The sequence below is a fragment of the Myotis lucifugus genome, unplaced genomic scaffold, assembly GCF_000147115.1.
Source record: "Myotis lucifugus unplaced genomic scaffold, Myoluc2.0 scaffold_51, whole genome shotgun sequence".
NCBI lineage: Eukaryota > Metazoa > Chordata > Mammalia > Chiroptera > Vespertilionidae > Myotis > Myotis lucifugus.
Genome location: NW_005871099.1, coordinates 2,077,220 through 2,093,018, shown reverse-complemented (window position 1 = coordinate 2,093,018; position 15,799 = coordinate 2,077,220). Strand labels below are relative to the sequence as shown.

At 37.1% G+C, this 15,799-nt stretch overlaps 1 protein-coding gene across 4 annotated transcripts in view; it reads right to left on the bottom strand.

The window, feature by feature from the left end:
- Nucleotides 1-15,799, bottom strand: part of SEMA3A (semaphorin 3A) — a 236,266-nt gene that overhangs the window by 86,201 nt on the left and 134,266 nt on the right. For all 4 annotated transcript variants that reach the window (XM_023753776.1, XM_023753777.1, XM_023753775.1 and 1 more), the window contains 3 exons: nucleotides 3,951-4,093; nucleotides 2,038-2,152; nucleotides 1,873-1,942 (listed from right to left, as the gene is read on the bottom strand). In XM_023753776.1, coding sequence (XP_023609544.1) covers nucleotides 1,873-1,942; nucleotides 2,038-2,152; nucleotides 3,951-4,093 — 328 coding nt within the window. The remainder of the gene's footprint in view (nucleotides 1-1,872; nucleotides 1,943-2,037; nucleotides 2,153-3,950; nucleotides 4,094-15,799) is intronic.

Genomic DNA, 15,799 nt, shown 5'->3' with positions numbered 1-15,799 from the left:
ATCACTGCATATATATAATGTCTAGTGGAGTGCAAGCTTCATGAGGGATGAAAGCATGCCTGGATTCTTTTCTGTAGCTTCAGTTGCATATTGCAGGACCCCTGACACAGAGTCGATCTCAGTAAATAGCTGTAGAATTTAATAACAATCTATATATATAAAAGCCTAAGTGACCGTCCCATCCTTCAACTATCCGCCCAGTAGCTATGATGTGCAATGACCACCAGGGGGCAGACACTCTGACCAGTACAGGAGGGAGCCCAATTCCTTGTGGAATCAGCCGTGGGTTAGGTTGCTGCTGGGGAACTGTCAGCCCCGAATCTGCTTCACATGCACCCCGGACCCAGAGAGGAGGGAGGAGGAAGGAGGGAGGAGGGAGCCGGTGGGCATCCAGGTCCTTGGGGCTGGGCCTGCAGGAGGGGGTCTCACAATCCAGGACCCCTCAAGGGATGTCAGAGAGCTGGTTTCAGCCTGATCCCCGCAAGGTGAGACTGGAGGACCCACATTTGTGCACCGGATGGGTTTTGGCAGATCCCTGCAGGCCAGGCTGAGGGACCCTACCCATGCAAGAATCTGTGCACTGGGCCTCTGGTATTTTCATAATAGAAGAGCACGTTAATACACATATGCTACATCATAGATTCTAATGTTTATATTAACCATTTTTTATTGTTATATACTCTACTCATCTCTTGATAAAATAAGTCAACACTGAAAGACTTGATTATGATTTACAGCTGTTAAGATTAACTCACATGCAGACATCCAACTCACTGAAGAAGAGAGGCAGAATTATTTTACTCATTATTAAGCCAGTGATTTTCAAAGTGTGTTCTTTAAGAACAACAGCAGGGGCATCACCTGGGAATGTGTTAGAAATGCAAATTCTTAGGTCCTGCCCCATTCCTCTAGAATCAGGAACTGTGGGGGCAGGGCCTAGCTATCTGTATTTTGACATGCTCTCTAGGTGATGCAATGAATGCTCAAGTGTGAGAATCACTGAACAGACATTGAGGAAGCAGAGAGATGGGTCAAAGTTTGTTTAATTTGGAGCTCTCACATTCTTTAGTTGTCATTCAAAATTTAGGCTTGTATATCGTTTTAGCAATATGGGTTTTTAAATTTTTAGTTGTTATTTTTAAAATTAAGTAAAAATATCCAATTAATTTTCAATGGCTTTAATATTTACCGAATAAATCAATTTTGGATATTGCAGTTAATCTTCCTCTTATGCTATCACAATCCCCTGAAGCATTTTACCTGACTTTTGATTTTAAATTACTTTTCTTTTAAACATTTATCCATATAGGAACACATATCCTTATTTATGTGCTTGTAAATATATTTCCTTGAAAAATTCTAGATAATGTAAACTTTATACTGAATGTAATAGAAAATAATTGCTGTTTGATTTATAGCAAGAGCCTTGGGGGACATACAAAGTAGGGGGAAGGGGCAAAAAGGGAGGAAGAAAAAGGCAGAAAGGAGGGGGAGGGACAAAGGGTCTAGGAAGAAGAGGAGATGATATAGGAGAGGGGAGGGAAAATGTTTTTCACTCTTACTTTATATTATTGTAAACTTACAAAACAGATTCCCAGTTATATAAAATTTTACATTGCGTTCAATTTTTAAAATCAAAGCTATATATAGAACATGACATACATTTTCAGCATTATTTTTGTAGTGATAATTTTTGCTAAAATTTATATTTTAAACTATTGAGATCATAACTTATTTCAGCCATCAAGAATATACACCTCAAAGGTTACGCCAACATTGTTCTTCCATGAATATATTTTCACAAATTATGGATCCTTAGAAAGCACCTAAGGACACGAAGTTTCTATGATAATATGGTAAAAAGTTGTTTACCTGGAAGTTGTAAACACTCCATATACAATTGGATTTTTAGGATCTTTAGAATTCATTAGGAATATATCCTCTGTTTGAAAACAAAATTGAGAAAAGTTGCATTTTTTATTATTATGGCAAAGTCTGAGCAAACATTCTCTGTAAAATATCACCCGCTGTACTTACGAAGTTCATCAAAGTGAGTGTCAATGCCGTTTGGACCTGGCACCGAGCAGATCAGACGAGCTTTGAGGAATGTCGTCCATTTATTCACCAGACTTCTGTGCCCCCCGAAGTCGTTCTGAAAGAAGAAAACACTGGTTTGGGGAACTTTGCATGCAAAGGCTAATCTCAGATATTTCTCTTATCTTGAGATAGGTTCATAATACAATTCCTCATATTTCAAAATGAGGAATGAGGAAATTTGAATGACATGATACAAATACCTGTGCTTTTTAAATCATATTGCTGGTCAAATTTATTCACTCAAACTTTATTCAAGGAATGACTTACAATAAATTTCCCTTAGCATTAAAAAGTCACTTTTTCCATTCTCTTACCACTCTTCAGTGAACAATTATTACTGTTGTTTTCGTTTTGGTTTAGTTTCAATCTCTCTCTCTTACATATGCATTTCTTAAGATCTTACTTAACTTGGTTCACAGTAGTGAATACATTGGCACATAGTAGGTACTTAATAAGTATGTACTGAGCCTGGCCTGGGGCTTAGTGGTTGAATGTGAACTTTTGACCCAGGAGCTCAGGGTACATGCCTGGTTTTGGGGCTCAATCCCCAGTAGGGGGCATTCAGGAGACAGCCTCTTAATAAATCTTTCTCATAATTGATGTTTTTATTTATCTCTCTCTCTCATCTTCTCTTTGAAATCAATTAAAAATATATTTGAAAAAAGTATGTACTGAATGAAAGAATAAGTGCATGCTTTATAACCTATACTGAAAATACATCACAGAAAAGTATGCTAGCACTGAATATAAGTTTAAACAGTTGAAGTAATGATGACTTTACCAATAGCATATTGAAAAAATATTTGCATAAACCTTAAGAAAACTCATTCCAGAGACTCATTTTGTAAAAGTCCCTTCAAAAATATAATGATTTATATTTTGTTTATGTGATTTTATATACTATAAATATTTTTAAACTCATGTAAGTAGTGCTTTTAAATATATATTTTGTGAAGAAAAGATTCTCATATGTTTACATATTATTTCTGTTTCCAGATTTTTTTAAAAATTTAATTTTCAAATAATTTATATACTAGAAGTAAATAAATGGATCATGATTGAGGTAAGAAAGAGGCTAACCTACCTTCCCAATCAGAGATTATTAAAATTTCATGTTATTGTCTTAGAAAGAATTCCCTGTTAAGGCAATTACTGGACTGGCTTTGTGAGTCTCCTGAGATGAAAGTTGCTTTAATATATAATAACAGTTGACTTTGTCCATATTGCACATATATTGTACTATACAGTGGTAGAGGGGAAATTAGTACCATTATATCTTCACACTGATATTAATCAATCCATAAGTATCAATCAATTTTTATTATATATATCTAACATTATAATGCCATATTACATTTAATTTTGTGTCATGCAGTAAATAATTACTCAGATCAATTTCAAAGCTTAAAAATTATGTATGTGCATTGTACATAGGATGTTATAATAATCAATTTATAAAAAAATATTTAATACTTTTATATTAATACTTTAGTTATCCTAACAACAAATATTCATTAAAAATTATACATTATAGGAAAGTGTGCTAGGTCTGAGGATACAAAAAAGTATATATTCTCGTGGCAATATAAAAGATTTATTTCTCTAGAATTTCAAACTAAGACCACTTAATATAATTTTGAAGCAATGCCTCACAACTTCTGCTTGCTTGTTTGACTATGAAGAGTTACTCATAAACAATGATATGTTTTCAATCATTTTTTACCATTTAAATATTTATAATGATAATTCAAGTATTTTAGTCAGATTTTTCATTGCATTTGCACATAGGAGGAAATAAGAAATAAAATTGTGATTCAACAGTATCTTCCTCAATTTGTTTTTCTTTACCTCACCTTGCATATCTGACCTATTCTAGCGTGAGTGGCTTTTCCAGTGTGTTCTCCGTCTATCGCATTTTCACGGAAGAAAAAATATACTTTGTCATCTTCAGGGTTGTCACTCTCCGGGATGAGGTGGGCACTAATGAACCTTGGATCTGAGAGACAAATTATAGGATATATATGAATTCACATTTGGATGGATAATACCATTCATTACAGTACATTTTCACTGTCTTTTAACTCCTATTTGATATATTTCAAGAACTAATCTTTGCTTAGTTCACTTTTTCCAGTATTTGTAAACTATTCTTTTTTTCAAATGACAGTTGACATTTTTTTAAAAATATATTTTATTGATTTTTTACAGAGAGGAAGGGAGAGGGATAGAGAGTTAGAAACATCGATGAGAGAGAAACATCGATTCAGCTGCCTCCTGCACGCCCCCCACTGGGGATGTGCCCGCAACCCAGGTACATGCCCCTGACCGGAATCGAACCCGGGACCCTCCAGTCTGCAGGCCGACGCTCCATCCGTTGAGCCAAACCAGCCAGGGCAACAGTTGACATTTAATATTATTGTATATTAGTTTCAGGTATATAGCATAATGGTTAGACAATAATATAATTTACACGGTGCTCCCCACAATAATTCTAGTGTACACCTGGCACCATACACCGTTATTCAATATTATTGGCTGTATTTCCTATGATAAACTTATATCCCATGACTACTCTGTAACTGCAAATGTGTACTTCTTAATTCCTTCACCTTTTTTTACCAAGGTCCCCAACCAATCTCCCCTAAGGCACCAGAAGTTTGTTCTCTGTATCTATGAGTTTGTTTCTGTTTTGTTTGTCCATTCTTTATGTATTTTAAACTATGTTACAAATTACCTTACATGTAATAAAAACATTCATTATTTTTTCCCCAGAAAGTTAGGACTAGGTGCAGAAATCAGCAGTGTGACCACATAGTTCAAATGCATTACTGGATAAAAAAATATTTGGCAAACTTTAAGTGCTATCTAATATTACTTATTGCCATCACCACTGTTATTCTGCCTTTCAAGCAAAAGATAGTCTAAATCAAACTACCTATTCATCTATTCCAGTTTCCAGCAAAAATTAGGTAGGCGGGGAGAAATGAGATCCACATAATACAATAAAAAATAAATCCTGTTGTTCCCATCTCGGTAAATAGCAATATCATTTACCAGGCACTCAATCCAAAAACCCTGGAGCCACCCTTGAGTCCTCTGTCACATTCCACATTCTATCAGCCTATCCCTATTTTCACCATTTCCTACCACATCCTTTAAGACCTGCCCCTGCCAGACCACCATTGCTAGCAATAGACACCTTATAGCCTCTTTGATTCTACTTTACCAACTTTGGTTCACTTCTCCACACAACAGCCAGAGTGAACCTCTGATATGTCACTTCCCTCTCTAAACCCTCCTGTATCTTTCTGAACCACTCACAATGAAATATTAATTCTTATAGTAATCAGAAGCCCTATATGATCCAGCCCCTGCTACCTACCCTTCCATCCCTAAGTCTCTCCTAGTCAGCCATGCCTCCCCCTTCTGGTTCTCAAACAAGGCAAGCACTCTCAGTCCTGCCTCAGATCATTCTTGCCTGGTATCTCTCTGCCCTCCTATATCCTCAAGTGTGGGTTCCTCCTTCTACTCAGGTCTTTGTTCAAATATCACATTATCCAAAAGGCCCTTGCTGATTACCTTCTTTAAAAGCATTGAAATCCTTACTCCAGGGCTTTTTTTAGAAAAAATAAACAAACTTATTTTCATTCATTATTTTTGTTCCTAAGATGGTTCATCGCCTGCTATTAAACAGCTCTCTGCCTCTTTCTATACCTAATACTAGAGGCCCGGTGCATGAACTTTGGGCACTTGGGGGGGAGGTCCCCCAGCCTGGCCTGTGCCCTCTCACAGTGCGGGAGCCCCATGATTGATTGCCTCAAAGAGGTAGGCCCTGCCCACCCATCTGGGGCTCCTGATGGATTGCCCCAAAGAGGTAGGCCAGAGCCGGGGGTCCCGCCTCTGCACTGTGTGGAGCCGTGGACCCCCAGGCCTTGCTGCATGGAGCTGCCAGGCCCCCCAGCATCACCGCGCAGAGCCGCTGGGACCCGCCTCCACGCCGCACATGCAGCATCAAGTCCCTGCCCACCCGCGCTCACCCACACCCCCCCCGCACCCCCCCCTCGCTGCGCACACAGCCTCTTGGTGATGGATTGTGATGGTGGAAGGGCATGACAACCATTTGCATATTAGCTCTTTATTATATAGGATTTATTTGCTTATTTTCTTTTCTCTCTCCAACCAATGCAGTATAATTTCCATGAGAATAAGAACTTCGCATGTTTTGTTTGCTGCTATGATTCAATAGCCTAAAACATAGTGAGCAGTTAACAAATATCTGTCCTAGGAGGGAAGGAAAGAAAAAAAGAAAAAAAAATAAGACTGCCTAGATTATACATAGGGTTTAGAGTCCTACTTCAAAAAATGCTCCTGTAAATACCTGAGTTGATATGGTTGTGACTCATACAAACTGTATAAAATATGTACTAGCTTCACGGCTTTACTATGTAACATACTAAGAAGTTGAGTTTCTCTTACTGAGAGCACTTAGGACATTGCAGGTATTTAAATTCTTAGAGTAATCTACCTATATTCCCACGGTGTATTATGTTAACAATGAAATATATGCCCACAGGTCAGCCTGAATCTTAAGAGACCAGAAAAGAATTCAGAATCCTAAAACCAGATTTATTGATGTTGTTGAGTCCTAATCTTTACACCTGTGAATAATCATTGTTATCCTCTTTTCCATGCTTGTAGCCTTCCTTTAACATTTGTTCTGGGACCATGTATTTAGTATATCTCACAGGGCTACACTCCACTATCCTTCTTAGGCAAATTATACAGACTCTCTAAATAATGTAAAACATATGAAACATTACCTATTCACATTTTAAGTTCAGTGTTCCACTGTAATCAGAGTAGGAAAATAGTAACTTAAAAATTGGAATCACTTAGCACCAGAATTTTTTAGATACATAAAATAATGTATTACTTTAACCTTAATAATTGTTTGCAAATCTGGCCTTCATAAAATTGTACTTGTTCATATATATAGAATGTTTAGAGGAATAATTAATGTGACAGTAGGAATTTTAATGTACAAACCAAAGAAGTATTACCTCACTGATGAAATTAGACTCCTAGAAATGAGGTGTGAGTGTATGAAAAAACACAGTTCATCACTTGCACCTTTTGTGACTTTTTTTTTTTGAGAGAGAGAGTGGGGAAGGGACAGAAAGAGAGAAACATGGATGTGTGACAGAAACATCAATTAGTTGCCTCCTGTACATGCCCCGAATGGGGATGAAATCTACAACTTGGATATGAGCCCTGACCTGGGATTGAACCCGCGTCATTTGGGTGTATGGGATGACACTCCAATGAACTGAGCCACCCGGCCAAGGTTTCTATGACCTTGAGAATACTCTTACTTCTCAGATACCAGATGCCTAATTTTAAAATTGGTTTGTTTAAAATTGGGTTCTATTCACCCTGTATGTCACAAATAGTTTATATACAAATATTTTATTATTTTTAATTAAATTTATTGGGGTGACATTGGTCAACATGAACATATACAAGCAAATATTTTAAACTTAAATAGTGTTGTGAAACAATTTTATAAAATGTTAACAAAGGTGTTATGTTATTATTAGATGATACCAAAAGGAAGCCTCAATCACATGTTCAGTTTAAGGGATCACATTAAAATCCAGCTACAAAATTTTTATTTTTAATTATAAAAACCTCACACATTCTTCTACGTTAGTCCTGGGGCAATGGAGAAGTTGGTCTAATATTACCTCCCAAATTAGTGCAGTTGTTTATATAAATACTTTAATAACTTAAATAATTTCAAGCAATTAAATCCAACTACCTTTTATTTCATCATAAATATTTACAAGACACCATGTAAAAATCAAAATGAATAATATATATTTCTTATTCTCAGAAAGCTATAATCTAACAAAGCAATGTTAGAAGCACACAAACAACAACAATGCAAAGAAATTTTACATGTATAAATATTCTCTTGTTTGGGCATGAGAGAAGTCATATCAAGCATTATGTTCGCTTTCTAAAATATGTCAGCATAATTATCGCTTACAAATGTGGAAGCTAATGAGAAATAATTCAAGCAACTTATGAAGTACTTGGTAAAAGGGTTTTCAATCCTTATTTCTCCTTCAGTATCTGATACTACAGGAGTAGAGGATATTGTAGACAAATTAACAGTTTGACATAGCTTCAGATACAGCCAAAACCTAAAATTACACATGGAAAATAACAGCTAAATTTATTAAAATAGAAAAAAAGAATATCAAAGAAAAATAATGCCAATTTAATAAAACTTATATTTAAGAAATTTAGATTATATCTTATACTCGAAAAAGATTCATTCTTGTTTTAATAAAATAGGTGTCTCTATCTGATCTCTTCCAAAAATTTAAAATGAATAATTTTCTAATATTTCAAATTTAGAAATTCTTCTCTTTGATCAAAACCTCTGCTCACTATTCATATTCTATTTCTGCAATCCCCCAATTTTGCCTTTTCTTGTGTTATTTTGTCCTCTTACCCCCTTTCTCATCCCCTTCCAGTGGTCGGCAAACTGCGGCTCATGAGCCACATGTGGCTCTTTGGCCCCTTGAGTGTGGCTCTTCCACAAAATACCAATTTCTGCGCATGGGCCACGAAGTTTCAATCGCACTGTACATGCACGCCCGCACGTGGCATTTTGTGGAAGAGCCACACTCAAGGGGCCAAAGAGCCACATGTGGCTCACGAGCCGCAGTTTGCCGACCACTGCAGACTATTCTACTCCTCACTGGTGAATTCTCTTTATTCAATCTGAACATTCTAATCAGTCATTCTAATTGTCTTCACTATTTCCCTGGGACCTCTTAGCCTTATGAACATTCACTATACCTGCTGTGCAAAACCCAGAACTTTCTTCCACTTGCTTCTACATCTAAGCAAGGATAAAGAAAATCATGTAGTAATAGTAAATGGGTGTGCTATAAATTCACTCTATCTTAAATAAGAATCTTGGTGTCTACGGAATTAGTATACTTATTATAGATGTACTAACAACAACTTTTAGAAATCATTCAGATTGTCTTAAAATAAAAAAGGTACTACCATCTCTCACTTTACATTCCAAAGATAGACTTATTTTCTATAATGATAAGACCAAGCCCACCCTCCTTTTTCTTCCTTCATCCCCCAATTTTTCTTTTTTTCCTTTCTGTGGAGAAATGAGTTATCCTCTCAATCTAAGACTTCCCTTTATTTGCTATCAATCCAATAATGTACAGAATATTACTCCAATAATAATCTTTCTTCTTCATGCAATCACACATCATTTTTATTTTCACTTATCAAATATTTCCTAGGCACTTACTATGTGCTCTGCAGAGTGGAAGATTAGGGGATATTATGGTAAAAAGTGTTAGGTCCACTTGGTGCTTACTGTTTGTGAGAGAATACCAACAATTTAATAGAGAAATTATGAAACTGCATAAAAAGAGCAAAACTAAGAGTTTAGAAAGAATGCAGAAGGAAATGGAAGAGACAATCTTGCCTTGAAAGAATTAGGGGATGTTTTCCTCTGAAGATATGACATATAATTCAAGCCCTGAAGCATAACCAAGGGTGTCCCAGGCAGAAGGAACATACATGACAAGTCACAGAAATGACAGAGAGTGACCCGTGAAGACAGAGAAGGTCAGAGAGACGGTCAGATATGATGAGAGAAAGTTAAACAGAGGCCAGGAAAAAAGGAAAGCAGTTTATTGTTCTACTAGCTATGAGGGAAACCCTGAGTGTTTTATTTATTTATTTATTTTTAATATATTTTATTGATTTTTTACAGAGAGGAAGGGAGAGAGATAGAGAGTCAGAAACATCGATGAGAGAGAAACATCGACCAGCCACCTCCTGCACATCTCCCACTGGGGATGTGCCCGCAACCCAGGTACATGCCCTTGACTGGAATCGAACCCGGGACCCTTCAGTCCGCAGGCCGACACTCCATCCACTGAGCCAAACCGGCTTTGGCAACCCTGAGTGTTTTAAACCTAGTAATGTCATTCTCAGATTTCTATTTGAAGGAGATTATTCTGGTTGCTGTAGAAAACAGTTATAGTGAGACAAGAATGAAGGCAGAAAGATCAATCTGGAGAGTGGTGAGAAATGATGGTAATCTTGAGCTATAAATAAAGAAGGAGACACATGCAGGGATTATGTGAAAGTAGAATTGATGGATTATATTCATTGATAAAATGCTGTATATAAGGATTAGTGAGAAAAATCATGGAAAAAATTAAAGAAATGTCTGATTTAAATAACTGGTTGGATGGGATTCACTTATTTAGTTAGGGAAGATTTCAGGAAGGATATATATGAGAGTGGGGAAGAAAGATGAGCTCAAAATTCAAATTCTGACTAAAATGTCCTGCCTAGATATCTCACTGCAACTTTAATTCATCACACCAAGCAAAGAGCAAAGCAACTTCTCTTTTAAAAATGCTTTTGCTCCTTCCTACCTTTCCATTTTGGTTATTGTCAACATCTAGATATAAAATGTTATTTTACCTTAAATTGCCTCCCTCCATCTCCTACAGTTCTCCTTTGCACTCTTAATTTATTATCAAATACATCCTGCTATCATTTTCACTACCTTTTTAATGTTACCCTCACAATTAATGTCCTTTTTAATTTACAGTTATATTTTTGCAATCATCTAACTGGCTTTCTACATGTATTATCTCTTTCTTCTAAGCCATGCATACAGTGCTTCAGAAATAAGTATGAATGCATTAATACCACACCTTATCCAAAAACAGATGGCAGGTATCATAGGATATGACAAAATAGCATAAATTAAGCAGAAAGGACAATAATTCTGCTGTTACTCTGAGCCAAAAAAGGCTAAGAGCAGTTATTATATTCATCAGTTAGTATATATATTTAAAAAGAGCCACATAGTTAGCTCCGATCTTTCTAGCTGCAAGAAGAAAATGGAAAACATTGTCAGTTACATTATTCACAGTGTCTCTAATGTAGAAAATAAACAAAGGGCAATCAGTGTCATTCACAAAATAACTTTGACCTATTGTTCCAGCTCCTTTTTTAAATGCTTAGTGAACCTGTTTATCATTCTAGAAAACACCATAGATACTGACTTTATAGGCATGTGGTTCATGTAACAAGAAAGTTTGCTTCTACCTCTCTCAACATTTAATTCTTTTTCTATTAGCCTCATGTTCCTATTTAGTATGACAGGCATTCGTCCTATATTCCTCCCTCTCTTGCCTTCAGCTTCTCTACAGAACAAAGTATTCCCCTAAGCACATTCTGAATCCGTCCCACTGCAACCACTCAGATGAGGGTCCTCACACTTCTCTCCTGGTAGTTACATGGGGTCTATTTCCCCTGCTTCTGGCCGCACCTTCTAACCATCGTGTACTTTCTATCGCCTTTGGACACACAAACCATTCCCTGGCACCTGGTGCATATTTTTTAAATTAGAATCCACAAAACTCTGTTTTACTCACTTGTTTTCTTTCCCCTTTCTTATTTTTTTAAAAAAATATATTTTTATTGATTTCAGAGAGGAAGGGAGAGGGAGAGAGAGACAAAAACATCAATGATGAGAGAGAATCATTGATTGGCTGCCTCCTGAACACCCCCCACTGGGGATGTGCCCACAACCAAGGTACATGCCCTTGACTGGAATCAAACCTGGGACCCTTCAGTCTGCAGGCCGACACTCTATCCACTGAGCCAAACCAGTCAGGGCTCCCCTTTCTTCTTATAAGCCAGTCTTTTTATTTTTGCTATTTCTTCCATGCTAAGCATAATTTCTGAAACAGAGCATTGTTCTTAAGAAGTGAATAAATTAAAATCTAAACTAAAATGTGTAGGTTTTATTTTTATTTTCATCCTGTGACGTTTTTTCAAAAATTTATTTTTCAATTACAGTTAAGATGCAGTATGATATCAGTGTCAGGTGTACAACATAATGTTATTTATAAAACACGAGAGGCCTGGTGCATGGATTCATGTACCGGTGGGGTCCCTTGGCCTGGTCTGTGGGGACCGGGCCAAAACTGGCTCTCCGACATCCCCAAAGGGGTCCTGGATTGCGAGAGGGCAGTTCTTGAGTGACACACCCTGGAATCGGGCTTCCTCCTCTCTGGTTCTGGTGAGTCACCTGAGAACCACAGCTGCCAAGTCACTGCAGCTCGGCAGCTCCTGCGTTGAGCATCTGCTCCCTGGTGGTCAGTGCACGTCATAGCTACCGGTTGGAGCATCTGCCCCCTGATGGTCATTGCATGTCATAGTTACAGTCGGTTGGTTGGATGGTTGGATGGTGGCTTAGGCTTATATATATAGATACAAAGTGATCACCCTGATAAGCCCAATACCCTCTGACACCATAAATAGGTATTACAATATTATTCACTATATTTCCTATGCTGTATTTCATGTCCCCATGACTATTGTTATAACTGGCATTTGTGTAGATTTTATTTTTTTAAAGAAAATATAACATTTTGTTGCTTTTTTAAAGCTTCTGGGATGAGTTGAACTCGATGTTTAGGTTTCTGGGTAAAGAAATGCTTAGACATTCTTATTTAAATTGCAACTATTTTTAAGAGATAGTACACAGTAGCAGGTTTTCAAATAGTCTCCTGAAATTTTACGAATGTTCTTTTAACCTGGGAGAAGCTTTTCTCTTGTTGATTGCATCCTTTTGTGTCAGACAATGAATACAGCAAAAATTAATTATCTGTTTGCAATTTTTCAAAATTAGATTCCATCAATGGGATTAAAGTAACATAAGGCATGTTTCTCCATTGTATGAAGCTAAAAACAATGCATATGTTGCAGTTCAGAGGTTACCATTGTCCTGAAAAATTATATGCTATTAAATAACTGGTTTCATGATCAAAAATTCCCCATGGAAAAGTTTTACCACTCAAACTGATCTACTGTATCACTTCTCCTTAGGAACATAGGAAAGTTATTCGAAAGTTGCTATTCTGCTTCCAGTTGCTCCCATCAAATGGCACGCAGAAATGAAAAGCAATCCAAACTTACTGGTTTCTTTTTCTTTTAAGTTGTGTCTGTAGCCTATTAAAGCAGAGGATGCCTATTTCCAGCTTCCAGATAAAATTCCTGATTTTGGAGTGGCCAAGCCCATTGAAACTAACAGGTACACATAAACAGATCTTTTCATAATGTAACCAGTTACAATGCCCCTAGATAGCGTGCCATATTACGATGTTCTCTACTCTGTAAAGTTCACAATCGCATGACAATCTACACTAATAAAAGAGAAACATGCAAATGGGTGTTACTCTGCTACGCCCACCAGCCAATCAGAGCGACTATGCAAATTAACCCAACAAAGATGGCGGTTAATTTGCATACGCAGGCATGGAGCAAAAACTGAAGGCTCTGGCCGGAGTAAAGACTGAAGACTGAAGACTAAAGAGGCTTGGCTTCTCCGCTGTGGCCGGACCAAAGGCCTGGGTCCCGGGTGCCAGAGGAAAACCAGTGCCAGCAGCCAGGGGAAGGAAGGCCTATTGTGCGAATCTTTGTGCAACGGGCTTCTAGTAATTTAATAAAACCTTTCAGCTTGTATAATTAGAAAATACTTCTTGCGACGTGCAGCAGGAAACCAGTGTGGATGTATGTTCAAGTTGACATCAAAAGAAAGTGGGAAAATCCATTTAAGCGAGATCAAAGTGCATTAATCTCAGCAGCACAAAACTGCAATGCAAACACTATGAAAGGTAAATAAAGTTGGAAAGGATTCTCTCATCTGGATAGCTTAACTGGTATGCCTTTGGGGAAGAAACTTTGTCTTTGCAGGTACTGTGGTACTTTTGCAATGCCCTGAGCACATGGCAGAAGCTGAACAAATAATCATATTTAATAATCTTGGGCCAATGCTATCCTGTGAAGCATGGAATCTGTAGTCAAGATAATAGCAATAAACCCTGGGTAAATACACTTCTCTTTTCTTCCCCCCTTTATCTCCTTTACCACCCCCCAGACATTCTTCCACACCTCATCCCACAGATGGCATTTCTTGCAAAATTCACGTTTGGGCACCACCTGCCACTTGTAACAGTACCACTCTGTCGAAATATTTTTAGCAGCTGCAAATTAAACTGTCCTTCAGGTGCAATCTCACACTTAATGAAAATGACACCTTGGCACAGGACATGCAGCTGCCTTTATGATTCATTTGGCAGCCTGAGCTTATTTAAATAACGAACACATTTTGCTGCTCTCAATATTAGGAGCAGTCAGAATCTTGGGGATAGCCACATTCTGACCAACATTTGGCTGGACCTATCCTTTCCACGAACAAGCCCACAAAGTATAAGAACAGACAACTACATTGTAGAAATATTTTTTTTCTGAAAATGAATTCAATTTAAAGGATGATTAATGAAGGCTTTTAAAGCATCTATAAATTTAGAAGTTAGGACATATATTGGGTTTCTAGGATATAAATTATACAGAATTTATTAGAATAGAGGATGGAATGAATGATTATAAGCTGTCTTATGTAAATGCTACAAGGACTAGTTTCACACCATGAAACACTCATTCAATCCTCTTGCAAAGCATGTTAGGAGGTTCCACAGCAGAATGAGAAAACCAGAAACCCACTCGGAAAAACAACCAAAACTACCCATCTCTCTGAATCAATTATGATTTCATTCATGAGGGTAAAAGGACCTTTGAAAATTTGTATATTATCTATCTATCTATCTATCTATCTTTCTATCTATCTATCACCTATATATCTATATCTATATCTATCCTTATTTTCTTCTCAGTAAAAAGTGATCCTTCTGACGTAATAACTATTTATGAAGGTAAATCCTTACTAAGTACGTACTTTCAATTAGCAAAATAATTCTTCCTTCATTGTGATAGGAGTCAGAGAAAACTGGATAAAATCCAAGCTTCTCCCATTCACTAGATTTGTAACTTCAAAAATAAATTAATGTCAACTAACTTTAGTTTCCTTATGTACTTATGTCAGAATAACCTAAGTACATATGTCTGAGAAGTGCTAGGAGAAATATATATCTTCTTTCCCTCCTCTCTTCCTTTCTGTCTGTCTTTCTTTTTTTCTTTCCTTTTACCTACCTATCTACCTACCTATGTCAGCATATCATTGGCCTTCACAATTGCTAGCTGTCATCATAACACTGTCTAGAAAATTTTAAGAAATATCCTATATAAACCTATGTTTAAAAGTTAATGGTACACAATGGAATACTATACTGCGGTAAAAAAGAAGGAATTCTTACCATTTGCAACAGCATGGATGGAACTGGAGAGCATAATGCTAAGCGAAATAAGCCAGTCAGAGAAAGATAAATATACATGATTTCACTCATTTGTGGAACAACATAAACTGATGAACAAAAACAGATCTAGAGACAGAAAAGCATCATTCAGACTGTCAAACCTCAGAGGGAAGGTAGGGGAGGGTGGGGGTAAGGGGGTGAGATAAACCAAAGGACTTGCATACATGCATATAAGCCTAACCAATGGACACAGACACCAGGGGGTGAGGGCATGAGTGGGGTCATGAGTGGGGGGGTAGACGAACAATGGGGGGATAAGGACACATATGTAATACCTTAATCAATAAAGAAAAAAAATTAATGTGTAAACATACACTTTGTGACTGAAAGCAAGTTGAAGCAGAAGCAGCTGATGA